The 27,761-nt window shown below is 39.7% G+C and overlaps 1 protein-coding gene across 9 annotated transcripts in view; it reads right to left on the reverse strand.

The window, feature by feature from the left end:
* The window catches only part of PELI1 (pellino E3 ubiquitin protein ligase 1), a 46,268-nt gene that overhangs the window by 12,139 nt on the left and 6,368 nt on the right, over window positions 1–27,761 (reverse strand). For 2 of the 9 annotated variants that reach the window (XM_074864320.1, XM_074864316.1), the window contains one exon: window positions 20,271–20,435. The exons of 3 other annotated variants lie outside the window; for them this stretch is intronic. In XM_074864320.1, the coding sequence (XP_074720421.1) occupies window positions 20,271–20,325 (55 nt within the window). In that variant the 5' untranslated portion in view covers window positions 20,326–20,435. Of the gene's footprint in view, window positions 1–6,336; window positions 6,448–20,270; window positions 20,436–20,552; window positions 20,634–27,761 lie in introns of those variants that run through there. 4 more of the 9 variants (XM_074864319.1, XM_074864318.1, XM_074864317.1 and 1 more) reach the window with 4 other exon arrangements.

The raw sequence follows: 27,761 nt of genomic DNA on the forward strand, positions 1-27,761 counted from the left end.
GCCAAGTTTATTTTGGGACCAGCACATATGATGGAAACCCACTTCTTATTTGAGTTAAGGAAGGTTCAGGAGTTAGAAATCTAGAGCTATCATTAGTAAAACAGCTTGCTCATACATTTTCAAAAGCATGGCTTGAATATTTGAACTTGATTTTTTTTTAAAACATCTCAGAACTGCACACACCACTTTCACAACTACTAACACCACCCAGTTAACTCCAACTCCAACTCAAGCACATGTAAAATTCAGTGCCCCTAAAAAAAATCGGTACAACATACACACTACTTCTCACCCAGTATGATCTGCCTGATGCACTGTACCCAAAAGGAAGAGTCATTTCATTCCCAAAAATAACAAAGATTAATTATATTCTTCCAATGAGGCCCCAAAGGCTAGTCCAAGTGAAATCTGACATCTGCAAATAAAACTCAAGTGCTGATCCACAGTAGACAAGTCTAGTAGGTGACAGGATAACATCTCCACTCCTAAAATGGAGCAGGCTTACAGATCATTTAAAGCTGGAGAAATCATTTAAGAACTTATGGGAGGGAATGCTCTCAAATTGAGAGGAAGAATCCACTAATTTATATAATGGGCCTTCACTTGTAGTATAACCTGACCAGTTTTTATTCCTAGAATACTACAGGAAACTTCTTGGAAGTGTTAGGAACAGCTACTCAAAAACATTGAAAAGACAGCTTGGCCCCAAAGTGCCAGTATATAACCAAGGAACTGACTGTTTGAACAAAATATACGTAAGTTAGACTTTTTGCTGCCCTTTGCAGCAGCATCTCTGGACCCTGGTGGAATAGGCTTCATTGGATTAGGCTCTGAACAACAGACTGCTCTAAACTCCTCCAAGAACCATCAACACTGATGAAGAATAAGGTGTTAATTACAAGATCTCACCCCATCCAATATTCTCCCAAAATCACAGAACTGGCAGTGACAAGTTTTTCACATCAAGATCTCTGCTTCTGCTACAGAGAAGAGATCAAAGCCTGAAAACCCCTACCTGTGCACAGTCCTGTATTACAGAAGTGAAAAGATTTTGCGAGTAAAGCAACTTGCACACAGAAAAACCTGTTTTGGAAAGGCATTACTCGGTTGGGTAAGAGGTGAGCACAACTGTTTGCAGTTAGCACAAAACCACAATGTTAGCATCTTTCAGTCTCAAAAATAGGAAACTGGAACAGGAAGAACTCATGAACACCTAATAACTTTTTATTTTTAACACTGGTTTCTCTGGAGGCAGGAGAAAGCTCAATAAAGGTAACTTCCACACGTGCAACTGTTTTGAGAGACTGGAAAGAGACGACATCTAAACTGAAAAAAGTATTTAAAATTTGTTTTAGGAATGGAAATCCAAGCCTTGTTCTTCAATATTCACTTGAGTCACAGAAGGCAAAGATTGCTATGGCAGAAAGCAAGCCACAGATTTCTGATTACATTCAAGTAGAAGGAAAAGCCGTATCATTGTACTATCTCTCCTGTCACATTCAAATACAGACTATTCTCCAGGAGGACCTCACAAACCATGCTTCAGAGTAGATGAAGAGTTTAAGAGTCTGTCCACTTTCACTGAACACACCCTTTTCAGTGGGGGACAAAGATAGAGTGAATTTTGGTTGATTCTGAACTATCACCTTTAGCATACCAGCCACCCTCAATGGTTCAGCTGCCTTTTCTGATCATGAGACTCATACACGACTAGTTTTTGGTGGCTTCAACAGAAAGTCTGCACATCTTGTTTGCAGTAAGGCACAGCACCTTGTGAATAACTCTGCTATTTAATAGACCAAGTATGGCTTTTGGAATTGCAGCAAGAATAGCAGTGTCTTAATGGTTAAAATGGGGCAGGGGGAGGGGAGAACATAAATTCAATGAGCCCAAGCAGAGATTCATTAAACACTCGGCTGTGAGCTAAAAATACTAGAATAAAAGTCTCTTTGTAATAAATTACCATCATTTTCTAAACACAGAGCCAGCATTATAGGCTGCTAGCAACTGTAGCTAGTGCCAGACTAGCCCTTTTCTAAAATACTGCATTAAAAAAACCACTTTCACAGCATAAAAAGAAGTCCTCTGTCAATGAGTATATTAGAATAAAAATATGCTGAATCAGACGCAAAAATTGGATTTTTTTCCCCCATTTTTGTAATATTATCTTAATTATGTTCTATATCTACATATTTTAAGGTTTAATATTTTTTTGTCTTTTAGAAATAAAGCACAAGACAGCTTGTCTACCGACGTTTTTATTTTTATACAATTTGCTATTTGTAGTTCTCCATTTACTATCCTGGCAATTCTCATATCCAGTTCTTCCCTCAGCAATTCTGTGCTAAATTGGGGGGATATGGACAAAATATAATCCAGTCCTTCTGACAGGTATACAGTGACAGGGCAAGAGGCAACAAACTGCAACACCGAAAATCCTGATTAGCTATTAGGGGAAAAAAACAATCCAGAGAGGCTGTGGGATGTCCATCCTTGGAGATATTCAAACCTTTGCTACATGTTGCCCTGAACAACCTGATCTAAGGCAGTCCAGTCCCACTTTGAGTTGGGGGACTGTACCAGACAACCCCCCAACCTGAATTATTCTAGGAATACAATTAATTTTAGGAAGCCCAACACAATTTTATCAATTAACTGGAATATACACCTGAGGTGCACTTTTGATCAGTTAGACATAAATTATGCACAACTCCATTACCAATGAAACAAAATTTTATCCTTACCCTTCTGAGATTTACACATTACTGTCTATAGCTTTATTTGTATTTAAAACCCCATACTGCTCTTTAAGCAAGAATTCACACTGAACAGTGCAGTTACCTGACAAAACACAAGTAGGACCCAAGTTTGCCAACATCCATTTACACATTTAAGCTCATTAGCACTCCAATTTCCACTAGGCAATCTTGTGACTGCAAGATCAGAAACCAAACTCCTCTGAATGCATGCACAGTATTTCAGTGCTGCATATTCTCTTCTGTGGTTGTCTCATCTCTTCAAGGGCAAAGTCTTGACGTCCAGATTTAAAGGACCAGAATATCAAAGTTAAGTCACCGTGAGACACAAAGGATCCATGCAGAATACTTGTCTCTCCAGATGAAGATATTTGGAAGCATGGAAGAAGGAAGAGGCAGTAAGTAATGAGAAAGAAGTGAAAAAACCCAAAGTAATTCCTAGACTGACTTTTTGTTTGATTATGAGTCCCCATCAAGGCCAGGTTGCCAGATTTCATAAACAGTATCAATGATGTCACTGCTGATCTCCGCTGGTGCGAGCAACAAGAAATCAGCTCCTTTGCATCACTATGTTTCTGAAAGCTGAGACAGAGATTGAGAAACCCCTTCTTCTACATGATGGTTAAATCACCACTGGAAAGTTATTCTCTTTTAACTGTTTTTCCTAGCAATCTTCTCGGAAGCTTTTATTAAAATAGTTTTTATTGAAGCAATCACCTGGGTAAAGGAGCATGCAGAAGAGTATGTGTTTATCAACCACAGTTTTCACACTTCTCCCAGTTTCCAGTGAAAAACAAGCTTACGTTTCCTTCACACACATACCTGGAACTTTAAATTCAGCAGGTTTCATATGCCATCTTTGAGATTAGACAGATTCTGTCTACAGCTTGCATCCTTCACTACAGATGCACAGGAAGGGTATAGTGATGCAGCTGTTATGCCTTCAAATTGTGTTGTCACTTCAGATCAGTAGCCCAACTTTACCTTTCTGAGGAAGCGTAATTGATTTTCTCCTTCTAGAAAAGGGAGTTTTTCAGCACCAAAAAAAAAAAGCACCTTGGGAGTGTGGAAAACCAGTCCAGTGTTTTGCTTTTGTATGGCTTATTCTTTCCTCTAGTCTATACTGTTCACCTTTTCTTTTATAACCTCTGAATAAGCTTAGTTATCCACTATGTACACAAGAGCATCTTATGGTACAAAAGCATTGAAAATGAGACAACAAGGCCAAAGCTCTGAAACGAGCAAGCAGGATCTCCTGCACAGGATACAAAGCATAAAACAATGCGAACAACTATCTACTGCTGTGCCTTGAGAACATCTGTAAAAACTCAATAGAGAGGTTTTTCATTCTCAGAAACAGAATGAAAGCATCTTTTTACCACAGACATCTGCCATTACTGGGCTGGGCATCCTGGAAACAAGTCATGCAAGAGTCACAGCACACACACAAAAAAGCACATTGCCTGTAGACACTTTCAAAGGGGCATTAACTTGATACACAAGAGCAAACCTAATGCTTTTCACTAAGGCTACAGCTAACTTTTTCCAGTCTAAGAAACAGCAGTTTTAGCCAGATTGGCATCCAGTGTCCCGCTTCAAGTTCTGTTTCTGCCTCAGAAGCAAGTCTGAGCAGTTCTCAGCAATTTTAGGAAAGTCAGGAACAGCACTGTGAGGACAAGCATCCTTGTTCAATGAACAAGGCAAGTGTTTTAGAACAAGACTTCTATTATAGGCACCTATATGAAAATCTGTACTTTATGACAGTACTCAAAAATAGCATTCCTGTTCAGAAGACGGAAAAAATCATCTAAGCACAGGGGCCTGATTTCAATCAGACCTCTGCTAACTTCAGTGCTGTTACTCTGAATGCCACCAATGGGATGAGAACGTGGCTGGGCATATTAAACCTGGAAGATTTATGTAACTGCTAATGATCCACTCAGATTGACAAAAATCAATTCTGAAAATATTCCCCTGGAAAAAAATAAAATCCAGCATTTTTTTTCAGTTAGGAAAAGTAACAGCTGATCCTCCCCTGAGGAAACCACGATAACCTCCTACAGGTTATAAATGATGTAATTCAGACTGTGTGTGGGAAGCTGAAAACATTTGTCTTTTAGCACAAGGTGTCTATTTTAAAGCTGTCACTGCAATATTATCTATAACCTTAATTAGCTGAGAAAGTTCTTCACCAGTTAAACAGCTACATTTACATGCAGTCTACACCCCCTTACCACCCATGTCCTCCACGTCAGCTTTCGGATATACCAGTGACGATGCACACAACCTCGTGCTAGGCAAAGCTCCTCCGCTGACCGCCCCTGAAGCATGGGGGCCAAGCACTACAGGTGGTACTTGCTCAATCAGCTGAGCTACCTGTGAAAGTTATTCACACAAGCTACTTAAGAAGATTAATTCGCAGCTTTCTACATCAGTTTTTGGCTGTATGTGCACTTCAGCTGTTACTACAAACTCAGTATATGTTTTACTAAAAAGGGATAGTTTTGGTTTTGTGCTCAGATTATCAAATGAAGATCATTTATATAAACTGTAATGTATGAAGCCATAAACCAATACGACAGAGGTATGCTGGTAGAACAACATTAGGTGTTCATTAGCCATAGCACTACCTATTTGTATCTTTGGGGAGTGACTTGCAAAAGTACAAACAGGAAAAGAAAAAACTTTGTACAACAGTGGTACAACATGGCAAAAGTGCTGTTCTGATACAGAGAACTTTGCAGTCATGATCCTTTAAAATTATCCCCTTTACTGCCTTCAGACAAATTACACAGTATTACCTTAAAAATAAGCAGTCCCAACTTTCATTGCAAGTGGGTGACAGAAGCACAACTTCCATACGCAGATTAAGAGTTCATACCAAACCAGAGGCATTTTATTTTTAAAAGGGCCATTACGCATCTAGATGGAGCTTTTTATGCTTTGATGTCCAAGCCCAAGGAAATCTACTGTCTGATGCACCTGAACTAGAATACAGAGCCGAGGACTCCGTGCTTGCAGAAAACCACAATGACTTCTTGTTCTACAGATCTGAAAGTTACCGTTTAGTTTTTTATGAGCCTCTCTGACTTCCTGATGAGGCATTTATGTACCAAAGTATCAGCTAAATAGGTGCTGATATGACACAAAAGCTTTTTCACAGAGCATACTCTATCATCTTGCAAAAATAGGAGTTACAATTACATTTAAAGCCTTTTTTGTTAGACAACACAAATATTTAACTGCTTTATGAGAAATTCCCCTTTGTATGATTTCATTAGGTAACGAGGACAGTATCAAGGCATCTTGCAATGCACCCTAAAAATAAGAAGTGACTGACACTGCTTACAAACACAAAGCATTTATTATACTATAATACAGTTTCAACATCTCTTCCTATTTTAGGCGGAAGGGCAGCCCGCAGACACACTGCCTGTTCTCAGATTTCCTTTCAACCACAGTACTGAACTATCTTTCAACTTCTCACCGAAAAACACTGAAAAACTGAGGAGTCTTTTAGAAGAGAGACTGAAACACTACAACACTAGAACGGAAAAGCAGTGGCATACAGAGCACTTACCAGTATCTTTTTGTCCTCTCAGTATTTCTACACAGTAGAGAAGAAAAAAACCACTCCTTCGATCTTGTTTAAAACCAGCCGAAATCCACCAACTCCTTTAAACCCGCAGCAACTGCCAGACTGAGTGCCTCTGCTCTGTGTGCTTTTACTTAAGCTGTGGGTAGCGCCTTCTGACTAAAGAGGGGCTGGCTCTGCCTTGCGTAAGCTAGGTAAACACCACTGCGCCACACACCATTGGCTGGAGTCAGAGCCTGCATCCTGCTCACCGCTCCATAAATTCATCCATCTCTGGCCCCAAAAAGGAAAAAAGGAAGCGGAGGGTGTGCTGAGCATGATCCTGCAGCCCAATTCCCCAGCAGCTCTGTGGATGAGGTTCTCGGAGAAACGCTGATCTATTTCCTTCTTCGCTTTTCTTACATAACTGTACCCATGCATGCTATACCTTCTTTCTTCCTTTTTTTTTTCATCATAATTTATTAGCCCAGCTAGCTTTCCTCACCTCCCACACAAAAAGTGGTTTCTTAATACAGTGAGAATTAAACCAGCAGCAACTCTTCAGGCACTGCCATCCCCATTTTCACTAATGCTCCAGAATTGGACACACAATACACCTGCAGACACCACCTGTGTGTACTGAACTCCCATGGCCAACCACGCTGTAACAGCTCATTCCTGTAGGATGCACGTTTAGTAAGGCAAATCTGCATGTGCCAGACCAGGTTCTGAGCTCATTTCTTATTCCACTAACATCAAAATCACTGCATCAAGCCAGTGGGTGGGATAATTTAAATGTCTGAGCCATAAAATGGTGATCAAGTTACCACAGCTTCCAAGTTACCACCTCTTAGAACTGATCATGCAAATGTTCTGAGGTTGCTGCATGCATATGACGCAGTAGCTTAACCTTTACATCAAGTTTTACATCACAGTTGTAGTGGGCCAAGAAGGCGTGCACGGTTACCCTGGCTCAAACGATCTATATGCAGGCTGGTACCTGACATCTTCAAATGCTACAGGTGACTACTGCTCCCATTTCTGCTGCTTGGCTTACCACCTCACTTTTGCAATCACAACTTTATGAACTGGTTTCCCTGATCTGTCCATGTTTTTAAAAGTTGGTTTACCTGCTCAGTTGTTTTTCAGCTGGATCTGTTTCCCAGCTGAGCTCACGGCATGGCCGTGCGGTCATACCAGTAGAACCGAAGGCAGGAAGGGCAGGCACATTACTCAGCAGCACTCAAAGCTAAGCGCTGCTGAACGAGCTTTTTGTTCATAATGCCAGAACACAACATAACTCGCAACTCCATGTAAGGCAGCCTCACTGCAGGAAACAAGGTAAATGCATACCTGTTTTCTCTCTCCTTGACCCACAGACAACCTTCCCCTAATACCATAAGGTTGTCCTGTTACAGGATCTTGGCACCCACCTGAAAAACTCAACTGCAGAACACCTTGCCATAGGATATTCTGGATAATAAAACTATACATAGGCTCAAAGACACCTTTTTTCTCCCATCATAGATTACTAGGCACAAAGATACCACTTTGCTCCACAGAAGTTACTGAGCCACAGCTGCTGAAACCGAGAAGTGCTTGGAAAAACATTGATGTAAGGCGCTCCCTTGTTTCCACTCTTCTGGCCACCAAAAAAATCCCTGCTACTGAATACTGATCTGAGATGGTATGGTCATTATCACAGCTATCAGATTACTAAACTAGTAAAGGACTTAGGGAAAACACGAAAAGCCCAACTATTTTAACCCAAATCATTTTACTTATCTGTTTGTGGGTTTATTCTGTAAACCCGCTATACCAATGCAAGTGAGGGGACAGGAACCTTCTGAATCAAGCTCATCAGTAAAGCCAGAGTCATCAAGCCACATCTTGAGATTAAAGTTGAGCACTCCTCTGTATCAAAAATCAATAGCCTCACACCACTGGCACACGAACCTAGCTTTTCCACTGGTAAACTGCAGAAGCTTACAATGGCACTTTTTACTGGGGTGGAAGAGTCACCTAACCCCACTTCCCCCATCATCTTCAACTATTTTATACTTCATCCTGGCCTATACAAGGTTGGCAGCTTTAATAATATTTTAACCAGGGCTAAGGGTTTGGTTTTGTGGTTTGTTGTTTCTGGGGTTTTTTTTGTTTTTTTTTTTTTTTTAAAAAAAAAGAAAACCACATCAGGACTGTATGAGTATCACTTAACATACAGATATGGCAACAAGAGTACAGAAGGTGCTCTGTATTCAGGTATTTAACTGTAGTGATAAGTTACATTGGTATGACCACTTCTAGGTTGCATTACTTTTCTCACACAAGCTGTGACACTTGAGTAACCCTGTTTCAATAGTGTTCATTCTGAAAAGCAGAATTTAAGACTAATTTGCTTCTAGAGCTCCCTCATTTTCTCATTTTACAGGTGCCACTGTTCAGATTCCATGTTAATAAACTTGTGCATTACTTTATGCTGGAGCCACATAAGAAGCTACAGAGTGAGCAACTGCAGGTGGATATGCCGTCTATTGTCCAGCCCAGCCTCCCACAGGTAACAATCCTTATCTCTACATCCCACCTGCCTTCGTATTACTGACCCACGATAGCCTTCTGTTATCACACAAATACTCCACATAATGCCCTTTTCATAGCTAACCGTGCCCCGTCTTAAAGCAGGTTTTTTGAGGGTTTATTTTGCCCCTAGCCACACTGCTGCATGGCTGCCTCTGAACCTCACCCTACAGAGTTTGAACAACTTTGTTTCCCTGCTCATGTTTACTCACAGCCATGCTCTACTCATCTGTTCTTGTGTCACCATTGTCCCTCACTTTTATTAGGAGGACGGTTTAATGATTTCCACTCCACACAAGAACCGTGCTCTGCCTCGAGGACTGGAAGCAAATGCCTCAAGTGTGCTGTCTCCAGGCAAGCTATCTGATTTTTCCTGGAGCAGAGATGCTGCCGACCATGCCAGACTAAAACAATGAAATCTGTAGCACTGCTAATTTCATGAAGTGATGCTTAACTGCAGGGGAGGTTCTTTCCTTGAAGTTGTTAAAAGAAATAAAGGGCTGTATCGTCATGCTCTTCCATCTGACTCACGAGCAGATGCTGTACAGTTTGATATAATTACGTGATTTCACATGACATTCAAAATGAGCTTTGAAGAGGAATGCATTTCTAGCTATATCAGTTAAAGAGCCTTGCAGATACAGGCAAAGGACAATGCTATGTTCTCTAGCGTGCAGCCAGCCGAGAAGCTTGAATGGCAAGCTCTTCATCCTAGAGTTAACCTGATCAGTATATTACAGCTAAATTTTATGACGGACATTTTAAACATGTCTGTTGATAATTTTATTTAACAAAACAGGCAGGGAGAAGAATAAAAACACCATGCGGGGTAAGTGCTTGCAATTACTGCACATAGGGTACAGCGGAGCAGACACTGAAGGAAACACTGAGAAAAGAACAAAAACGTGGAAGACTAGGATCTGTAATGGTCCCAAAGGGGAAGTATATTTGTACACTCAATACTGAAGGCTGAACACACACTATACACCACCTTAACTGTTTCCCACAAAGTCAGTGGCTAAACTCTGACCAAAGCCAGCAATACCCCAAAAAGACAAATATTTCATGCATTGCAAAACATTAAACCTGTTAGGGGGTTCCTAGAAGTCTAACCCCAGGTGCACAGGGGATGACGAAAGGAGGGAAGATTACTGACTTGCCAGCCCCTTTAATCTTTCATTGTGTTCTGTCACATGTAATCTCTGTGCAAGGAGTTCCCATGTTATACAGTTAATAAAGTCATACTATAGTGTTTTAAGGAGATTATGGGGTGGGGGGAGCTGACTGAAGCCAAGAACATGCTAATTAGAGTATACAATAGAAATATTAATCAAATAATCTGCAGGAAGAGGAGGAGGGAAGGAAATGATCTAATCCCCTGCCCTACTGTGTGGTGCCTTGTGGCAAGTAGTAAGAAAATTCTTGTAAGGGCCGAGCAAACAAAGGTCCATTGTTACAGCTACAGCTTCCAGAGAAGAACACTTTTCTGCACTTCAAGTTTCTGTAACATGAAGGGTAGATGGTACTTCACGAACTCTTCCACACTGACCACTTCTGGAAGGGGTAGGAGAGGCTAATTAGATTTGCAGCACAGCTGAGTAAAAGATCTAAGTAGAATCTCAAGTTCTTAAGGCACAGCAAATTCTCCTTCAAAGGGATTTTCCAACTCTAAAATGTCTGTCATCCAACCACCATGGTGATCTTTAGGCAACCGTGGAGCAATTCCTCACTGAAGCTGCAGTAGCCTAGTTAGAGAGGCATTTCCCGTGATGTGAGTCATACTTTGTCATCGGACAAACCTAACGAGCATTTCTTACAAAGTCCTATTACACCCTTAGATCTTTGTGTGCCTGCTCCTCAGGTACACCAGGGAAGCTCTTCTACAGCATGTTACCATCGATGCATATCCCATCGTGCAGACTGAAAAAAAACCAACTGGCCCTCAGTCTTCAGTTTGATCTCTGCTTTAGTAGGCATACATGGCTTTTAGCAACGTACCAACTCAGTCTTTTCAACTTCCTAAGGGAGAGACCCCCATCAAGGAAAGTGCACGCAAGACTTCTGATCCTTGGACTGAGAACGTACTTCATAGTTAACCTTACTATGAGCTGAATGAATCTCAGGCAGGAATAAAGAAACACCTACAGGACAGCAGGGATACTGACTCTTACGTGCTTATGCATTTCCACGAGGCTGAGTCAACCCCTTTCCTCATAAGGGACTTCACAGAATCACAGGGTAATCCAGGAGGTCATTTAGTCCAAACTCTTGCTCAAAGCAGGAGCTGGCTTCCCAGATACTGAGCAAGAGACTGGGAGCTTTAAGTAAGAAACGGCCTCTCAAGATGCACGCTGCCTCAGGAAATAGGAAAGGCGTACTGAACGCTGGAGAACTGCAGATGACAAGCAGTCTTACAGACCAGTCTGGAGCTTCGTGTTTGTTCCCAGCCTTCCTATGACTGTTTGATTCAACATTTGCTTAAAATAAAACAATTGGCAAAAATTACTGCAGAGAGCTTGCTGTAGCCACACCAAAGATTGTTTGGGCTGATTAAACACTTGAAAGGGTGAGACCCAAAGCATACCCTATGTTTTACAACAGCTTCACAAGAGAAATGTGTCCCAATAAGCAGTTCAGCACTGACACTACAGAACTCTATTCACAGCAATGGTTGCCCAAGTAAGACATTCAGGAATTGAGCTGCACTTGAGATGATCCTTCCCCTGGCTTCTCAAGAATAGCCTGAAGCATCAGACATGCTGGATTCCTAAAAATCCAAGGCTGAAAGGATGATAGGTAAGGCATCATTCTGAAGAAAACACATTCGTTTCCCAAAACCTCAGACTGATGTAAGCCATCTGCTAAGTCAGAAACACGCAGATGTAGCTGTGCCAGGCTTCTTTCCAAGACAGTAAACTTGAGTTTCCCAGGTAGCTGGAAACAGCTATTGTGAAAGATTTTTTTTTTTCTGAAGTTCTCCAGGAACATTTTTGGATCTTGAAAACTCTGCAAGCTAAATACCATATCTGCAAGTTCAATTAACCTAGGCTACGCACAAGCACTTCCTCAAAGAACTTTTCAGCTGTAGTTTTGCATTCTTTGAACAGCAGAATTCAGATTCACTGAGCTTCAGGTATTATGGTTTCCCCTAAATAAAGAAAGGGAGGCCCAATTTGAATTCACTTCCAAGACGTAGTTTTCCTGCTTGCAAAACTTAAGGTGCCTTCTAGCAGAACTAGCTGAACCTGCATTACCTGAAAGTTTTCATTCCCACAAAGCTAGATCCTTTGACCATGGACGACTTCAGAGAAAGTTAAGACAGATGGTTGCTAGAAGTATTAACACATCTTTGCCTCACTTTCAGTGATGAAAAACATTTCACATAGATTAGTAAAAAAAAAAAGGGCAGAAAAAGTATTTGAGTTACAGAAATTCAGTTATAACAGCTGGCTCCCCACACTCACATTCTAGGAAAAAAAAGATCTTAAGAGGGACAAAGTTTAAAAACTGTTCAGTACAGTTTCTATTCAACTCCCACATCACACAAATGGGTATCTTAAAATAACCTTTTCACTAGAAGAGGTCGTGAAGCACAAAAGCCAAGTTTATCCAATAGTTTCCCTCTGCTTTATCCTAAATTCCTCACCGCACTGTTACTACACTCTTGACACTCACCATTTCGACTATAGTTCATCTGCAATTCCAGTAAAAAAAGCAGATAACCTCCACACTGCTCTCCTCACCTCTGCATGTGAATGTCCCAAGTCTAGTTCATACCTGAATATTTTGTAAGTCATTGCTAATAAATGTACCATCTTACTATATTCTTCCTCCTAACTTCAAACTTTGGACAGTCTTTACACAAAGTACAAAACCGGCCCATTTCTACACATATCACCTCCAACATTTACATATAAAAGCGTATGACCTACATACCTGTGGATATCTGTCAGAGGTCTGCCTACTTGGCTTGTACCAAGTGTCAGGTTTTTATAGTGGCCTGATAGGATATATTACAGCCCTATACATAAATGGCTGGTTCAGCACCTCGGTGTCCTGTATTTTTGACATTCAAGCATGTCTTTTTAGGAGTATTTTAAATAGCATTGTATGAGCTCAGGTACAGAACAAAGGTTACTTTAGGCAACAACCCAGAAGAACAAGAATTGATTACTCTGCATATGCAATAGGTTTCTAATAGAGGTATAATGAAATATCTCCAGATATATTAAAAGCTGTCTCTTAATGAGTAAGGTTTTATGCTAATACAATTTGTATTTATACATAACCACAAAACGAACTTTTTGCACACCTAAGTTTCCATGTTAATCGCCTCCTACAGCCAGCAATTCAAACAGGATAAAGTTCAAATATCTCCTCCACCTCCTCCTGTTAGATCACCTACCTGCTCCTAGTTTGTTACTGCTCAGAGAAAAAAATCCCATGCTATTCAATTATATCTTTTTCTTTCCTTTATAACCCCATGGGCAATGCATGATTTAGTGTATCTAGAGAGCAGCAATACTTTACTTCCCACACTTCTAATCCAATTTGGATAAGAGATTTGCTGCTTATAAAAATAAACAGGCAGTAGCACTTTACCTCTATGCAGGCACTAACATCTAACAACAAAAAGGTCATTCCTGAAGAGTAGTAAGAATTCAGTGCTAGGGATGCCATCTCTAAATTTTAGCCCTTGGTTGAGACAGGAATCCAGTTTCTTGTTTACAGGTACAAGGAGAGCACTGGGAGGCATCCTTGGCTCTTGCCAGATACAACATTTGGCATTATTGTGCCAAATATATTCTCACCAAAAAGCCAAGAATAGAATACCACAACTATGGAGATGAAGCTGTACTACTTCTATAGGGACCCAAAGGACTTTGGTCTGACCATATGGTCCCATTTCAATTAAGAGCTAAGGAAACTGTCATGCTTAACATTTGACTTATAGTTGGAAGTTTTCAAGGTGTCGCTAGTTTCAAGTTTTCAATTTGCTATGTATACAAAAAACTGTTACCTTCAAGTAAGAGAAGGTATCTAGCTGAATATGGCAACTTTAAGTTAGGATAGTCTTCAGTTACAACCAGAACTCTGATGGAAAAATATTTTCAAGTGTGTGGGTCATATAAGATACATTTTTGAAAAACACCAAGTTATTTTTGTACCAAGATAGTGGCATGTTTGCTTTTTAAAATAGCCATGTTCTCCAGAACCTGTATTGCTTTTTGTCCTCTCAGAGTATGTCACTGAGGAAAGAAAAAAATCAGACAAAAATCTAGCATACAAAGACAAAAGTAACTTTAAATTAGTAGAGTGCAGGAATACTGACGGTCGCTGTGGCAGAACACTTTTCCAGCAATAGTCAAAGTGTGCACCCATTGCTAGGCAGCATTAAAGTGTTCAGCTGATAATTTCATGGATTGCCCTCTCATTTTCAATGATGTTTAAGTCACATCACTAACCCTAATGAAACTACATTAGCAAGTCAGAAATTTGACTTAGTAATTCTATACATGAGGAAAGTGCTCCTGAAGACAAAAAAAGAAATTACATTCTTCCTTGATCCACCACTCAGAATTCTTTGTGAATACAAACCTTCAAGATTTGGTCTAGAAATTGATGATGCCTAAAACTGAGGTTTGGGGCCACTAGGTTCAGGGTATTTCTCATCATCTAATGCAAGTTCACTATTTCCTACGTAATGTTCTCAAGCAAAATAGCTCAATAATTTTTTTTCTGAAAAAAACACATGCTTAAAGCTGTATCCTGGCTAGGACTCTGGTTGTCTGTAGATACCAGCTCATATTTCAAAGTTACCTGAAGAAGCCTCAAAACCAAGTGTAGTAGAGCAGTTACAGACTGGGCTACATCTGAATTAGCACACCCATGAAAGAGAATCTACATTTCTTTGCCATTTCAGGCAGTTCTCTGACAAGCAAAGATAAACACAAAAGTATCTGAACACTTGCAAACTCACTTCTAGTAATTACCTTCGCTTTGCACTTGGTACCTGTATGCCTTGAGAGGCAGGCTTTAAGCAGTAAAGCCTTCTCTCAAAGAAAAATTTTTCCATTCAGGAAATAGGAAACACCGTTGGGCAAATATACCAAAAAGAGCATATAGCCACAAAAAGTCACAGTTTTGACAGCACCACAACTAAGTAATTTTTAAACAGTACCAGACGATTCAGAACACAGTAGTACTTTACAGTTTTGAAATCAATTTCACATGATTTACAGCACACATTTATTAACCAAAGTGACTGGTTAATATAATACAGACTTCTTCCTTTCTGAACCTTGAGAAGGAGGTTGAGAGAAGCCTCCACTTTAACCCATGGTGTGCACTCCAGATATCCATCCAGGCTACCAATGGACTACTGTCTGGGTATCTTCAAGTGCACCTCTGCATACCATGGAAACATCAAGTCCTGTTTTTCTAGTATAGCAAAGTTAACAGTAATAATCTAGTATGGAGGAGCTGTTTCACTTGCCCTTTTTTAGTCAGCCGTTCAGTGCAGACTGATTCATTCCAGGAAATTCGACTCTTCAGAAGAAATCTCTGCAAGTTTTTAGGGGTAGACCGGCCCTCTCAGGACTGACATTGTTTATGAACATTTCTTCAAATTACTAACAGCTGCTCATACTGAGCACAGTGGTGCCTCGTTCACACACATTCATAAAGGTTTGTAGAAGTCCTGCTCACATTCAATTTGCTGCTTCTCATTAGCTACCCTCCTGCTCAAGGATGCCTCATGTCATCCATTTGAGGAGCAGAAGAACACCATACAGCTACAGAGGGTACAAACAGTCAGAGGCAACCAAGTTGGCACACTAAGAAATTGCTACCCTGACTCAGCAGAGATCTCTGACCACATTCAAGCTCCTGGACCAATGCAAATTCAAAGTAAAAAAAATAACATTTAAGGAAGCCCATTCAAGTTTTAACTATACAAAATTTATATAAATGTATAAATTTAAATTTAACTTATATAAATTTTAAAAAATTAACTTAATGAATTTATAAATTTAAATATACAAAAGACATACTAAAACTAAAGAACTACCAAAATGGCAAAGTCAGTGTAGCCAATTTGACATTAAACAACCAAAATGAGTTTATGAAGTGTGAGGCAAGTGGGACAAAGGCTACAAGTTTGTCAGGCTGATCAGCTGAGACAAATAACAGGCAAGTTGCTGCCTTTATCAGCATGTATTGCCTTGACACAACTTAGTGGCAGACATTTTATTTAGAATTTCATAAACAAGTTCTCAAGCATGCTCAGTCTCACTTCAGCAACTTCAACACCAACTGTAGAAGTAATACATATTCTCTAAACATAAAGGAAGGAAGAGACTTTCTCTGACTTTGTAGTCACTATTGTACTTAAAACTCTTTAAAGTAGTTCTGTACTTTTAGCATTCAACTGATGTGAATTACACGTCCCCAAAATAAACTCTGAACTATACAAATAAATACAGCACCATCACAAGCTCACCTTGCTCTAGCCTCTTTTATAATGCTTATTCCTTGCCTGTAAACATGACTGCTAGGACAAAAAGATGTGAGTTCAGCAGCACTGAACAACTCCGAAATGCTATCAACGCTATAGAACATTTCCAAACCAACATAACGAGGACTGTATCAGCTCCAATAATTTTATTAGTTTCTGGGGTAAAGCATTTTTCTTTTAATAACCACTTCCAAGCTGACTGAGGCTTTTTTCCCCTTGTTAGAAGGGAGGCACTTCATTTTAATTGCAGAAAAATTAAAAAAAAAAACCTGACAAAAACAGGCAAATACAAAATTAAAAAACAAACCCCCCTATTTTCCAAAAAAGTTTTCACTTTAAAACCAATCTGTGACCTAAGCTTTTTATTTTGAAAGTATAGTTTAATAACATGGTGGAAAAGAACTTGTATCGATAGCATTAGATATACAGCTATATAATTTTCATCATATTTAAAATCTAACAAAGTTATACTACCTATCGCATATTAAAAATAAGAATTTTTGAATTTTAAATTACTTCAGAGAAGGATACAAACTTCATTGTCAAAAAGCAGGAGTGCAACTGTTGACACAAAGCTTCAGTCCTGAAACTCACCTAACAAGAACCGTGAGCTAGAGCTCAGCACCTGTGGAGCAAAGCACCACTTCTGGGAATACCTGCACATTCCTAGTTTTGCAACAGAGCGCTATGTTCTACTGCTTCTGGGATTAAAACTAAGCATGCTCGTATTTGCTGGATTAGGATTTGCAAAAGTGCAACTGTGGGCCTAACTGTGTGTTTTACTTGTCCTAGGTCCTTCTTTTAAGAACAGGACTAAGCCTAGCATTAAGGCATGCAAATCTAGGAATTACTGGACTTTTATATCTAGATCTGTCTTTTCAGGTCACCCTCCCTCACTCAGCAAAATTAAAATGTTAATACAATTACAAGAAACATGATTTCCATCCCAACATCCTCACATGTTACTTACCAATTTTTAATTAACAGATATAATATCTGTGTTTCCCAAAGTTATAGCATGGTGCTTATTCCTTAATTTTTGATATAGAAGTCTACCTAAAATGTAAGAATTGGATAAAAAGAAAAAGAAAGGCTGGAATCCCCACCCCCAAACCAGTACCACTACAGTTGTATGCACTGAAGCAGCAAGACTTGTCTTTACCTGCAAAAATAAAGGTCCAGAATACAGAAGTTAAGCAAAGATAGCAGGAGACCTAACACAAAGGAGCACTGAAATATTATAATTGAAACTCCCAGTGAAGTGGCAGCCAACTGAAATCAAAGATTGTAAGAAAAGCTTTCTTGTTAATTGGAAGCAACATGGAATCTCTTTCCAACCAGAAATGCAGAGAGTAATCTAAAACAGCTCCAGCACACAGAAGACTGCATCCTTTGACAAAACTTCGGCCTTTCGAATAACTGCTTGCAAACTCAACACGCTCCAAAGATAGTTTTTACCGTGGCACAAATGAAGAATCTCTAATTTAAACAAAAAAAAAAAAAAAAAGAAAATACTTGCAGCCTGTAAGTTTAGCCCAGACTGGAATACTGCAACAAGATCCTCTTGCTTAAGTGTCTTTTTAAAGCATGCCAAAACCATTAGTTAGAAGGATAATCTAAATAAAGACATTGTTAAAAAAATAAAACTACATCATACCATGGCTAGAACAGCTAAGGAACTGGTCAGGGAGGAAGGATTATTTCCTGGCACAGTAATGTAGCAACAGACTGAGTTCTCTCTCTCTTTTTATTATTACATTAAGCCTTCAAAATGTTTCACAACAATAAAACTGAGGTTTGTAGCTCATCTGTTTAACAGATGATCAATTCTATTGAGCAGCAGGACTTTGCTTCTAGGTGTACGGTGCAGAAAAAAAAAAGCAAAGCATACTTAGTAAGGAAAAGAAACTGAAGTCCAAATTCTGTTTTTGTTCATCTGCCAGGTCACCTCGCCAAACCTGATACCTGAGCCCAATTACGCAGGTGCAAGTAAGGATTCAACTGCATTGAAGGCAACTGAATTAACCTGCGTAAGCAAGATTGCTATCAGCCTACCTAAGCAAGACTGTACTAGAGCAGATCTGGGCTGGACGTGTAATTTAATTTACCACTCTGATTTTGGATGAGCCCCAGACCTTCAGAATAATTACAGTGCTGTCTGACACAATGCTCGATGTCAGTTATAGTATTTAAGTTGTGTAGTGTTTGTCTGAAGAGGTGAAGCACTCAAATGCCAGGTACCTTCCAGCTTCTCAAGCCACCAGCTTCAACAGCATTCCACAACTCTAAGAATTACACTCCAAGAGTTTGTTGCAAGTATTTTGGCTTATACACAAGTACTTGAAACATGGTAAGTCCTCTCTGACCCACCATATTTCATTAGATGGAAACTTCTTCCTACCAGATGAGACTCCTGAGTTGATAAAACAAAGCTCTAAAAGCTACACTAGTATTAAAGCTCCAGACCATACTGTACTATCTGTTGAGCTTCACCTTGAAATGCACTGGCAGAGTTAAGTAATTTTGAAATAAGAATTCACTCACAATAGAAAGTTGACAGAAAATCGTGAGGCACAGTGGAATACACAGCTGATCAGAAACTAAAATAAATATGCAGCATGAATTCAAGTCAGCAAACTCATGTGAAATAAATAATGCAGTGGTGTTTTCTATACTTAAAATGTTTCAGGCTGTTAACCACCAATACTGACTGCTCATAACTAGTTTTAGGACTTTGGCAGTTGAAACAAAAATAGCAGCCATTGAAGTACTGATACCTTTGATCATGAAAAACATTATTACGATTAGCATCTCATGCCTGTTTGCTCCAAACCCCTGAGATTGAAAATGTTTACAGTTTTATTTTACAAGTTATATGCCAAGAGTCTTCTTTCTCACTATTAATCACACCCATTGTACTTGAGGTTGTGCTCTCAATTTCACTAGCATTAACTTGGTATGAAAACCGGTCCAAGCAAGGAAAAGTTAATGTTCTCACAACACCACATTACTACTTTGGTTCAAGCAATAGCCAGAGGAGGCAGCAGCTGTTGTCCTCAAACCAGAAGGCTAAGGAAAAAGAACAAGCCACAGATACATTCACAGACAAAGCTATGGAAAGCAATCCAAGAATTTTAAGCCTACCACATCAGAAGAGTATATAGTCAGTCTAATGACAAAACTTAAGACACATCTCCCTGAACCTCTTAGAAAACTCCTGCAATTAAATTTGTTTCTGTCAAGTTAGTGAGAAAAGTCAGCTCGTGGAAAAACTCTGGTCAGCAGGTCTGGAGCAAAGAAGGGTGCAGGGGTGCACAAGTCAGATCTGGGGCAGGGGGGGCTATGTGTGTGCACAGGCCAGGGAGATGGCATTGCTCTCAGCGGGCAGTAAATATTACATCAGCTCAGAGCCTCTGGAAACAACTTTCAGTAGAAATCCAACATTAGGGCATGAGAAAGTACAATCTGGTACAGCTTAGGAGGCATCTCTCTAATAGAATCATCTGCAGTTTTATAAAAGCTGGGGGTGATTGCTATAGAGAGATGCTGTCCAATGAACAACTTAAACCACTCTCCACTTACATTAAAAAGAGACACATGTTTAGAGAACAAACACCATTACAGAAAGTAACAGCAAGACAACACTAACAGTTTGTATTGTTCTACAGTTGTACTTCTAGCAACTAATTGCAATCAAAATCTTAAAGAGGTAAATAAAAAAGTCTATTTAAGGGAATTGTATAAGTAGTTACTGAATTTTTCCTTCAAATTTCTCATCTAGAGAAGAAGTTCAGGTGCAAGTAGAAAAGTTTGTTCTCTTAAAGCAACTGTGTAGATGTAAACTCACCGTGTCCAAGAACCACGAGATTGTAACCGCACTTCCACTTGGATTTACGATACATAATCAAAAGCCACACTCGCAGAGGGAAAATGACCTGTTGATGATGGTGGCTGTCAACAATGGGTTCAGATCAGTTAGCTGCTAGTGCAGACAGGACAACATTTTTCAACACTGCGAGAGAAAGTCAGAGCGAGACCATATGGTTAAGCTCCATCCACATCAGCACCAAACAGCTAGCATCAGTAATTGAGAACTGTCAGCTCGGAGAGGAAGAGGCGGGAAGTCTACCTGTTGCTCACAGCCACTGCAAAGAATGCTTTCGTAGAGGTTTATCAAGGTTGGCTCAGCGTCTGCTGGAATAAACGCATTCTGAGAAAGGCACAAATAACATGTCTTTGAATACAGCATATACTCTTGTGTCCAGTCAGGATACCTAGTGCAGAGCAACTCAAGTACTCAGTCGTTCAAAATTATACAAGGAATTCAGTTACCAGACAGTTGGTTTCAGCACACTCAAGATTTACTGAAATTTAAGAACACATTCTGCAATTATACTGGATAAGTCTAAGTTTTACATTTACAGAAGATTGACAGTTGCAGATAAGCATCAGACAAGTATTGTCAGCAGACACCCTGGCTGTATGCTATTCAAGACCATGCAAAATAAAGGGATGAAAGAGTTGGCTTTTACTTCAAACTACTTTGAGTAGGGGGAGCTGGACCAGATGATCTCCAGAGTTCTCTTCCAAAATAAATTATTCTATTCATTGACAAACCTGACCACTAGCTAAGAGGCAGGAGCTTTGCATGCAAAGACATTAGCACTGCATCACAGAACTATTTATCACCTATTCTCAAGACCTGCAGGAATGCCTGCACTTAGTTGTAACCACTAACATGCAGCAGGAGTGCATTCTGTGGTTAAAAAATTTTAAGGCAGCGTAAAATATCACTGCCTGCAAAAGCAGCGGTCTTGCCTGCTGCCCTGCATTTAGACAACATAAGGTTTTTGCACAACCATGGTGTCCACAGATTGATGCCCCAATCTGTTTCTCAATTGGATTTACCAGGTTCCACGTGTGCATCTGAACACAGGACAGGAACAGAGAGCCGGGACCACCTTTCATGCAGCAGACTTCGTGTTCATTTCCAGAAAAAGAGCAAAATTATGTATTTTTAAATGCACGGACGAATTAATAGTGACATGACAGGAAATAGTTTGCTCCTGAGCAGTACTTAAAAGCTGTGTTTAATCCTGAAAAACAAGGGAACACAACTACTCCTATTCTTAACTTTGGAGCTAATTTTGTTTTCTTTATACTCACTCTTCTATTCAACTTACTTTGTTCCTTTAGGTAACAAAAGCTACATTCATCAGCAAAAGACAGCTTAGTACAGCAGTAATCTTATTAGCATGCATACTGAGTTAATACTAAGCTTATATGAAGGATGTTTGAAAATTAAGCTTGAAAACAAGCACAGTAACAGCAATAAACTAAAAATTTCAAATTCTGTCTCAGTTACAAAAGCACACTTGCAACAACTTTTTATTCTGTCTTCATCGGGTTTAGTCACTTCCTGCACATTTCTCCATAGGACCATTTTTCTATTACAGTTTTTGTTATGCTTGGGGGCCTAGGACTTGAGGCAGCTCAAGAGACAAGAGGAAGAAGCAGCACCGTTAGCCTACTTCATTCTGCGGCATGATGTAGCACCAATTTTTCTTATGAGGAACAACACCAAGATAAAAGTTACCAAAACACTTTTGGGAGGCAAAAGTGAGGCACAGTTTGTCTGCTAATATTAAAGCAAGTTGTTTCCATAACCAGTTGCTACAATAAAACTTGGGGTATACTAACATTAACACATCTTAGTGTCCAGTTGCAAGACCTCTTCTACCAATAATTCTTCCAAATTGGTCATTTGGTTGCATGCTGGGAAAGCATCTTCTAGCATTGCTTGGCAAAGGTAAACTGCAGAAATTGAACAAGCCCCAATAGAGACTCCAGCACATGTGTGCTAAGTTGGAACAACAAGACACGTGGAAGACAGAAAATACAGTCTCTGAAGACTGTGAAGAGTATCTGAAGATTGCCAAAGCTTAAGTAATGCTTCCGAAGACTCATCACCACCCTTAAGGCAGAGTAAAGTCTGAATTATTAACTATGGCTAAGGACTGGGCAACTGAAGTTAGACTTAAAACCATGCTAAATCCTTTGGCATAAGAGTTAGGCCTAACAAAAACCACTGAGTACCATGGTTAAGTCTACAATGAAGACTAACTAGGAATTCCCACATACTTCAATTACAATGATGACTATTAATAGGGAGTGTAGAAGTCCTTGGGATTAAGTGTCTCTGTATCAAGAGACACCTCTCCTCCCCACTCAAGATGCATGTCTTTGAAGAGCTGAGCAACTTTATTCTAGCAACACTAGCAGAAAGTAAAGTTTCAAAGCAGAAACCAAAACAGACTATCATTTAATAAAGGAGGCTCAGCAGAATGAATAAAAGAGGTGGAGGGGGGAAAAAAACCAGGCTCCACCAAGTGCCATGCTCTTCCACACCACCACAATGGAAGGGAATCCTGCTCCACGCTAAGGGCTATGAGCCACCTGGCCAGAAGCCATGCTTATGCACAGCTACTTGGCCCTGAGGGTTGAAAATAAAAGATGAACAGCCAAAATATGAGGCCAACAGACACAGCTGTCAGGCAGGGATCAACAGACCTAACGACTGTAACATTATGAATGCTCCAGCCCATGTTGGTTGCCTGTTTCACACTATACTATTCTTTCCCTCAGTTATTTCCTTCCTTTCTTTGTCTACCTACTGTAACTCCTACTTGTGCTGTTTCTCTCCCCTACCTCTTCGCTTTTTTGTCTCTTCAGAGTCCAAGGTCTTATGGGCAGACTTCTATTCATACAGCACACAAGCACTGCAAAATGAAAGTTCACAGTTTTTCGTATGTATAGTTGATTGTAACAGTCCCTTCCCATCACAGGTTTTTATAAAACTCAAGTTTCTTGAAAGACAGTTGATGGACTCCGTTTATAGCACTATCCTTAGTCACAACATATCAGTCAGTATTAAAGACAGGAGTTCAAAAATAATGCAGTGTGCTGATTTAGCTTCTATAAATGGAGAGTTTGGCCACTGCAGAGACGTCTGATCTACAGCTCTCACTCACATAAACAGTCCCTAGCCACACAAATAAAGACTGTCAAGATCCTTCCCCAAATTCCTGCAGGGAAAAGAAATTAAAACGCTAGCAGATTGGATGGAACAGCTCTAAGAAAAATCAATAATGGTAGCTGTAAAATCTAAAATTAAAGTAAGTCTGTTTTTGATGCTTTCAGTACACACAGTACATTAAATTTGGCATACGCCCAATGGAACATGAAGTACTTGTGGACAATGTCTGCCAAGAGCTAGAAATACAGCACTTAGTCTTTGAAGAACAAACAGAGAGCCTCAGATCATTTCTACTTTATACATCTGAAAAAAAATTAAATCAAGGTGATCTTTCTGAGGGAACATTTGTATTAAATCTAATTGGTGTGCTTTGTGCAATAGTGAATTGAGCATATGCCGATTGGCAGAGAATCAGTATTTGTCATTTTATAATCCGTTCCACTTGTGACAAAGGTTACAAACAGATGTTATACCCCCTCATACTCCAAATCACTATGCCTTCCTCCTTAACATCAGGCTTGTGTCTCAGATAAGCTCTGTACCTGGTCCTTGGTCACACTGACACTTCTAAACATCTGACACAGTGGAAGCAGAAGAAAGAAATGGGAAGCATGAACTCAGGGAACTCATGCTGCACTATCAATTTTTTCACCCACCTTCACATTTGTTGGTACTTCATTAGTTTACTTGCCTTGGTGTAGAATAAGATTTGATTAGTAACTGAATACTAATTCGCATTTCTGTAGCAGCCTCCAATCATCAGAAAATTAAGCATCAACACACCTGTGAGTTCCTTACCTTTATTAAAATAAGGAGGAAAAAAAAAAGGAGACAAGACTAACCCATCTGGGGCTTTGGAGACATCAGCCATCATCCCAGCACACAGGCTCCTCTCCCCATCACCGCCCATACGCTGAACTCCTAGTTGAGCAGGAGAGTGGAGTGCAATTCTAGCTTTGTTAGGTTTTCTGCTATTATATGTGGGAGGGCTTACACATCCTTCCCCAGATCTCCCAGGGACTCGGGAGGGAACACACCCCTCCTGTCTTTAAGGCCAGTACGAGGTGCTGGCACAGAAGGATCGCAGCCCCAGCCCTGCCTTGGCAAAATGGAGAGCAGGAGAAAACAGGCGATGCTACACTTGACATCTGCAGAGCGAGGCAAGAAACTTATGCTGCCTCACTCTACATATAAGCCAAACACTCTCTAGATCTTTAAAAGTGCTATTTCTTGATGACAGAGGTTTTGATATGTATAACAAAACCGGCAGATAAATCTGACTGTTAATCCTCCTCATTAATAGCTATAAAATAATATCAGTATGCCTACAATACTTGCTATCATGGGCTCTAAGAGACTGAAAGACACCAGACACTTGCTACACATGCTTACTGACGATAAATAAGCTCTTCACTTCTCCCTGCAACTGGTCCCTCTTGGCTTTAGGGTAAAAGGGTTAAGTCTTTGTACGTCTTTTGGATCAGGCTTCTATCTCTGCTCCTGTTTAGACACTGCCAACTCAAACGAGCTCCTCCCCAAAGTTAAAGATTGCAGGAAAAATGTTTGTAACACTTTCCCTCTAGAGGTAGGAGTTTCCCTTGCAAACTATGCATATCTCAGAACAGTGAAATATTAATAGTTACTTCAATGAGGATAAAAATTAAATACTGTATATATATTGGCATAAAAATTCAAAAGCAGTTGCTGTACCTAAGTCACAAGTGGCTTATAAGTGCCTTGTAAGCCCCCACATTTTACTACAGCATCCTGACCTTTCTCAGCCAGCAGTGAGAGGTACAAGGATCTGCTCTATGTTCACATCTGCTGCTCAGAAAGCCTCAAACAACGCTAATACACTGGCCACAGTACTGACTGTAAAAATACACACACGTGCAAGAAAAAAAAAAAGGATAAAAATAAAAGCTACCCGTGCATTTATTTGTTTGCATGATCAAGTTGAGTTCCTCAACTTCAGCAGGTGGCTGACCACCTCAACTAAATAACGCATCACTTCTTTTAAAAAACAAAAGAAAAAATCATCCAGCTGCTACCCTCACCATGGTACACTCTCCAGCCCTCTGAAACAACCTCGGGTAGTTTACAGAAACCTTAACCAACAGGCAACAGTTCATGCTGCACCAAAAGGGAAAGCTCTACTGGAATGATATTTCACATCCACCACATATAGCACCAAATGAATGTTAAAACAATTGATGTGGGCTATAAGCAGCATAGTAATTACCTTATTAAAAAAAATAACATCAAAGAACAAAGATCCAGTATAATGGATCCACCTACCACAGGAATCAAGAGATGACTTGGCCTGAAAGTCATCTAAGCACAAAGGGGTGATCAACTCTCTTCAGACTAATACGCATTACAGTAGAATTTGTCTTAAACTTGGTCTGCTAATCCCAGGGTATGAAGTGCACCATTATATATATACATGTGTATGGTTTATTTCTATGTATATAAAAGCATAGAATAGTTTAATGCTAAGGGGTGCAGGGACAGCAGATTGGAGCAGGAAGCAGTCCTTACCTTAAGTATCAGCTCTACCACCACAATTTGCCTAAACATTATCACACTAGAAAAAGAACAAATGAAACACTCTAAGAGCCTACTTTTGGGCCTTCTGGTTCTCTGCACTACCCATCTGAAAAACTGAAAAAAACGTTTAGATCATTTCCCTGTTAAAAAGCAGTTTTTACTGATTGCCCCCATAAATTTCAGGGAATTTGAGCTGCATCTCTCCCAGCTCTTTGCTGAAGGTACATTAAACAAATATGCCCCTAACACACACAAATAGCAGGTGTTGAAGTTAGGTGTTACCACAATGACTTGTTTTACAGTTTGACTATTATCTTCTCCCCTCTAACTATTCAACTTCTATTCATCACTACAGATGTTAAAAATATTTTAACACTACAATGCCAATTAAACAGAACCTCTATCCAATGTGAGAACAAGCTGGGAACATTTTCTACATAAAAATAGATATGGTGTTTATATGTGGCTTTAACTCATTCTTTTGAAGGTGAAAAAGAGGACAAAAGAGAAGCCACTTGAATATACCAAATCATTACAAAGTGTATAGCAAGCGATACTCTTCCTCCTCTCCAGTCCAAGTTTACCAGCCTCATCTGTGTTGGCCATTCAAGCCTGGGCTGTGTCCTAGGGATAAGATCGGGCCACCCACCACTCCAGCACAGAAGACATTATACCAGAGTTTAAGCAAAAACATCCCCTAGGAAGCTGTGCACAGACATCCAATGCATTCAGCTTTTTGTGGAGTTTTGAAAGCAGCATTCCTAAATCTGAAGCCAAATTACTATCAAAGTTTGAGCATGAAGACGGAAATAGCAGTATCGACTGAACAGTCCATAACTCTGGTTTCCCATACATGAATAGTCATCAACTCTCGTTTCCTACACAAGGAACTCTCCCAGTTTCCATCAGAAGATTTTGATATCCTTAGTAGCATGTTACATTTTCTTTCTTAAATTCAGAAGAGCACCTGCCCAGCAGAAAGGAGCCAGATCCAAGAGGAAGCAGATACCCTACCTGTGACATTAGCTAAGGGTTGAGACCCCTGTACAACAGAAGTTCATAGTCATCTTCCATTAGCCTTGAAATACAGCAGCAATCTAAATACGGCAACTCAAATACCTATGTGCATTTATTTTCTTCCACGTTGAACATTCCTGGGAGTATTTAAAGTGGCTCAGGGAAAAAGCAAATCAAGCCAAACAAAGAAAAAATACATTAGTGGGAAATGGTGGAACTGACATATTTTTAAAATTAGCAGTTTATCCCAAGAGGTGCATTAAAGAAGGAAAATGGGCAACAAGTTCTTTAAAAGGAAGCAAATTATTTTACAGTAAGCCTCCATGTGTGATGCATTTTGGATTTTTTCCCCTAACCTCATACCAAATAAATAGTTCAGCTACATGATATGACAAAAGAACCATTACTCATTTTCCCAACTGAACCTTGTGTTAAACCATGTTTAAGGTAATATTTATTCTTGTAAAAATATTGTGCTGAACTACAACTGCTTCAGATAAGTGGAAAAGGTACCAAGGTAGCATTGGACAAAAATCTGAGTATACATATTAACACTTAAAACAAAAGGAGCCTTGAGATTTCTTAGCTGGAATTCCTCAGGGACCACTTCTACCATTTAACATGAATAATTTGTCTTAGGACAAAGAAAATACAGATGAAGTACTCAAGTTTGTACGATTTTAAAATCAAGTCTTTACTATTTAATATTTTATTATCTAATACTCTTTAAAATAA

The sequence above is a fragment of the Strix uralensis genome, chromosome 3 (genome assembly GCF_047716275.1).
Source record: "Strix uralensis isolate ZFMK-TIS-50842 chromosome 3, bStrUra1, whole genome shotgun sequence".
Taxonomy (NCBI): Eukaryota; Metazoa; Chordata; class Aves; order Strigiformes; family Strigidae; genus Strix; species Strix uralensis.